This window comes from Myotis myotis, unplaced genomic scaffold, assembly GCF_014108235.1.
Source record: "Myotis myotis isolate mMyoMyo1 unplaced genomic scaffold, mMyoMyo1.p scaffold_m19_p_2, whole genome shotgun sequence".
Lineage (NCBI taxonomy): Eukaryota > Metazoa > Chordata > Mammalia > Chiroptera > Vespertilionidae > Myotis > Myotis myotis.
Genome location: NW_023416324.1, coordinates 139,052,393 through 139,056,160, shown reverse-complemented (window position 1 = coordinate 139,056,160; position 3,768 = coordinate 139,052,393). Strand labels below are relative to the sequence as shown.

Here is a 3,768-nt window from a genome sequence, read left to right as displayed (position 1 = left end):
AGACGCTGGAGGAGGAGAACCAGCAGCTCCGGAAAGAGGTAACAGTGGGCGGTGTCCGGAATAGACGGGCAAGCCGGTGGCCAGGTGTCCCGTGGGGTGACAGGTTTGGGGTTTGCTCTCAAGCCAAGTTCACTCTGTGACCTGACTGTGGCACGGGCTGGGTCTTTGGCTCTGCAGCTGGAAGAGTTGGGGACCCAACTCACCCAGGACAAGGCCAACAGCCAAAAGGAAGAGCTGGAGGGAGAACTCCAGTCTAACATCGCCAACACCGTGAGGCCCTCCAGGGCCACGCAGGTAGGCCCTCCAGAGCGCATGCCCCCCTGGCGCCCCCGCCTGCCCGAGGGAGCCTCCGGGATCACAGCCCTGTCCTGGTCATTGATCAGCGATTCCTGGGTGACCAGTTCCCTCGCTCAGCTGCAGCTCAGACCAGCAATTCTCAGCCGCTGCCGGCCGCGGGGGCAGGTGTTGCCTCCCAGGGACACTGGCCATCTTGGTGGTGGTTGACAGGACTGAGGGGAGGAAGAGGGCGGTGCTGCTGGCTGTGCCCATTCGATGGTTGTTCCGTAAAGATCAGGGTCAGTTGGCTGCTAGTGTTGTTCAGATATTCTGTATCCTGACTGCTGTTCTATGTTCTTTTTCTTTTTCTTTTATTTTTAAAATATTTTTATTGATTAAGTTATTATTTTTTGTGTGTGATTAATCACTATGCTTTTATTATGTTCAATTTGTAACAATGAAATTGGGGGTCACCACAACATGAGGCACTGTATTAAAGGGTCGCGGCATTAGGAAGGTTGAGAACCACTGGTTTAAGGTTTATTTCGACCTCAATTGCTGGCCCCTACCTAGCCTGGCCCTGTTCCGGGCTTGGGCAGGAGGCAACCAACTGATGTGTTTCTCTCACATCGATTCTTTCTTTCTTTCCCTCTCTCCCCCACTCTCTCTAAACATCAACTATCCTCTCGGGTGGTAAACGTGGTCGGGGTGAATGTTCTTGAGCATCTCCAGGAAGGCCTGCGGGTATGCTGCCTCCACATTCTGGAAGGTGTTCTGGACTCTGCCAAACAGGATGAAGGATTTCTCCTCCAGATCGATGAACCCCAAGTGGTTCTCATCGAACAGGATGACGACTCCAGGGTAGCGCCAGTTTGAGGGACATACGGGAACAGTTTCCACGCCATAGAAACACATCCTGCAGGTCCGGGGGTAGTTCTGGTCCCTTGGGCTCACGCCCACAGGCAGAACAAAGGGGGCAGGCTGCTCCTCTGCAGCTGCAGCCCAGGACTCCCCGACGCTGGGCTGGGCAGGGCTCTGCCAGCCATGGCCCTTGCTTTCCTTGGTCCCGTCTTCTTGCTGCTGCTTCTGCTCCCAGAGCACCTGCTCCTCCATCTCCCGGACCAGGCGGGAGAGCTCGTGGAAGTCGCGGCAGTTCTGCCATCTCGCAGCTGGATGCGGGGCGTGAGGTGGATCTCTAATATGTGGGATGCGATTCCCGTGATGTGCGTGAGCCTGGCACACTTCCCGTGGAAGCCGAGCATAAAAATCATGAGGCCCAAGCGATCCGATCGCATTTGCCTTGGAAGAGGCCTGGCCTGATGAGGTCGTCCGGGTGGCTGGGCGGGAGGTAGAGGCTGCGGTAGGTCCGGCAGTGATGCCGCACTGTGACATTCCATATCAGCGCCCGCCGTCCCGAATTCCTCCCTAAGCCGCGTCGGTGAATCCCTTCGGTGGTCTCTCTTCTGGCACTGGCTGGTGAGCCTGTCCTTCCGAATCTGCAGGTGGCGGCTGTGGGGCCTGCGGTGGTGGCCTTCCGTGCACTCCACCGTGGCTGATTTCCGCTCCGTCAGGCGGATTCGGAACGCGGGCTTGAATTGCATTGGGCCGTCCACATGGGTGTTAAGACAAGGCCTGTACGTCCAACCAGTAATGCCGAAGACGTCCACCGCTACATACAGCAGTGTTTTATAGAGCTCAATATCTCGCCCCCACAAACCCAAAATGTGTCTGTCTGGGTGGAACAGCTTCGCATAGACTTCTCGGTAAGACGTACCTACTGCCTCCAGATTCTGCAAGGTTTCACAAACGCCAAACTCCTCCCGGCAGCGCCTTCTCCAGATGTGGTCGATGTGCAGGATGAGGCGGAATTTGGTGCAGACCTGGGCCAGGCTGGCCAGGTCGGTGACGGGGAGCGAGGCCAAGATAACCACCAGCATCTCCACCCGCAGGTCCTGCAGCGAGCAGTGCGGGGGCGGCCTGGGGCTCGCGATTCTTCCACTCCCCACCCAGCACCCCGCTGCGGCGTCCGCCTCGAGGTGCTTTTCTGCTGGGGCCTGCTTGCCCTCGGCCGCTGCCTTCTCAGCCTGGCCCTGGCTCTTCTGAGGACACCACTTGCCCTTGGCCTTTGCCATCTCAGCCGGGCCCTGGCGCTCCTGAGGACACCCACATCCCCGCGAAGAGCCCAAGCCACAGAGGCAAGCGCACTCCTCCATGCCTCCTTGCTTACCAGCCACCACAGTCGATTAAGTTATTACCTATGTGTCCATATCCCCACATTACCCCCTATTGGTGGGGGGAGGGAACTCATGCTCTCAGCCCCGTGTTGTCCGTGTCCTTTGGTTAGGCCTATATGCTTGCATATAAGTCCTTTGGTTGATCTCTATGTCCTTTTTAAAAAAGAGGCTTTTACATGTGGTCACAGAGGGCAGCCAAGGAGCTGATCCAGAGAGCGGGCATCCTGTGCCCCTAAAGGTCCCGAGGGTGGAGAGGGCGCAGGGCTCCCGTAGCACCATGTGGGCCCGGCCAGCGCAGTTCCTTCAGTGCTGGGAGAACCGCACTCAGCACGGCTGGTGCTGCCTGCCCCGAGGGTCCCTGCTCTTTTGGGGTCTGCACTTGCCCTGCTCTTGGCCCCTCACTGCGTGTGGGGGTGCAGGGATACGGGGTCTGTTGCTCCCCGGGGCCTGCACCCAGTGAGGCATCCTCACCTTTTCCCTCTGGGCAGGAGGAACCTTCCAGTCTGGGCCCCCAGAACCAACAGGGGGCCGAGGAGAGGGAGCTGGAGGAGCCGGGGGAGCAGGAGAAGCAGGTTCCTGAAGTCCAGGAGGCCCTGAAGCAGGAGCAGGAGGCCAAGGCCCTTGCCGCCGCCAGAGAGAACAACGGAGAGAAGGAGAGGCTGCGGCAAGAGAATGAAAGGTAACCGCCCCGCCCCTGCAGCAGCATCTGCCGCCTTTCAGTCACACCAACTCCCTCAGCTCCCGCTGAGCTCAGCTCAGGTGAGTCCCCTGGTAATGGTGCCCTTTCACCTGCCCTGTCACGGTCACGCTGATGGTCAGGAGGGAAGGGCCTCCAGCTGGTGGCTGGGATGGAGCATCGTCCAGGTGTGGGTGACCGCCCCTCCCACATGGATGATGGTGATGACTGTGTCGGGCACGGGCATCTTCATCCTCTCTCACCAGCCATTCCAGAAGGACATATGCTTGCTCCCCATCATTCCCGCGTTCCCTGTTGGCGAACTCACCTCCTCGCTGAGATGCACTTGTCACCCCCCATTGGTCCCCATGGCCTGTCAGGGGCCTGTCCATAGGGCGAGATCCTGGAATCGCCTGATGTGCACATTTGCAGCTGCGGTTGAACAAGGCCTCTGACTCCTGCCTGTTTCAGCTCTCACACTGCACACGAGCATCCCTTCTGTGGTCCATTGAGTGCCATGGAGTCCTCTTCTCTTGCTTTTTGGTGGTGATTTCACTGTTTGAAACGGCCCCAGATGGAGTG

General features: G+C 58.5%; 1 protein-coding gene across 1 annotated transcript; it reads right to left on the bottom strand.

Annotated features, from left to right (window-relative positions):
* Positions 1-954: 954 nt before the first annotated feature.
* LOC118675698 (F-box only protein 31-like) lies at positions 955-2,489 on the bottom strand. The gene is made up of 2 exons (XM_036348527.1): positions 1,661-2,489; positions 955-1,517 (listed from the first exon to the last, which is right to left on the bottom strand). The coding sequence occupies exons 1-2, from the start codon at positions 2,487-2,489 to the stop codon at positions 955-957; spliced, it is 1,392 nt and encodes a 463-aa protein (XP_036204420.1).
* Between the last annotated feature and the right edge of the window lie 1,279 nt (positions 2,490-3,768).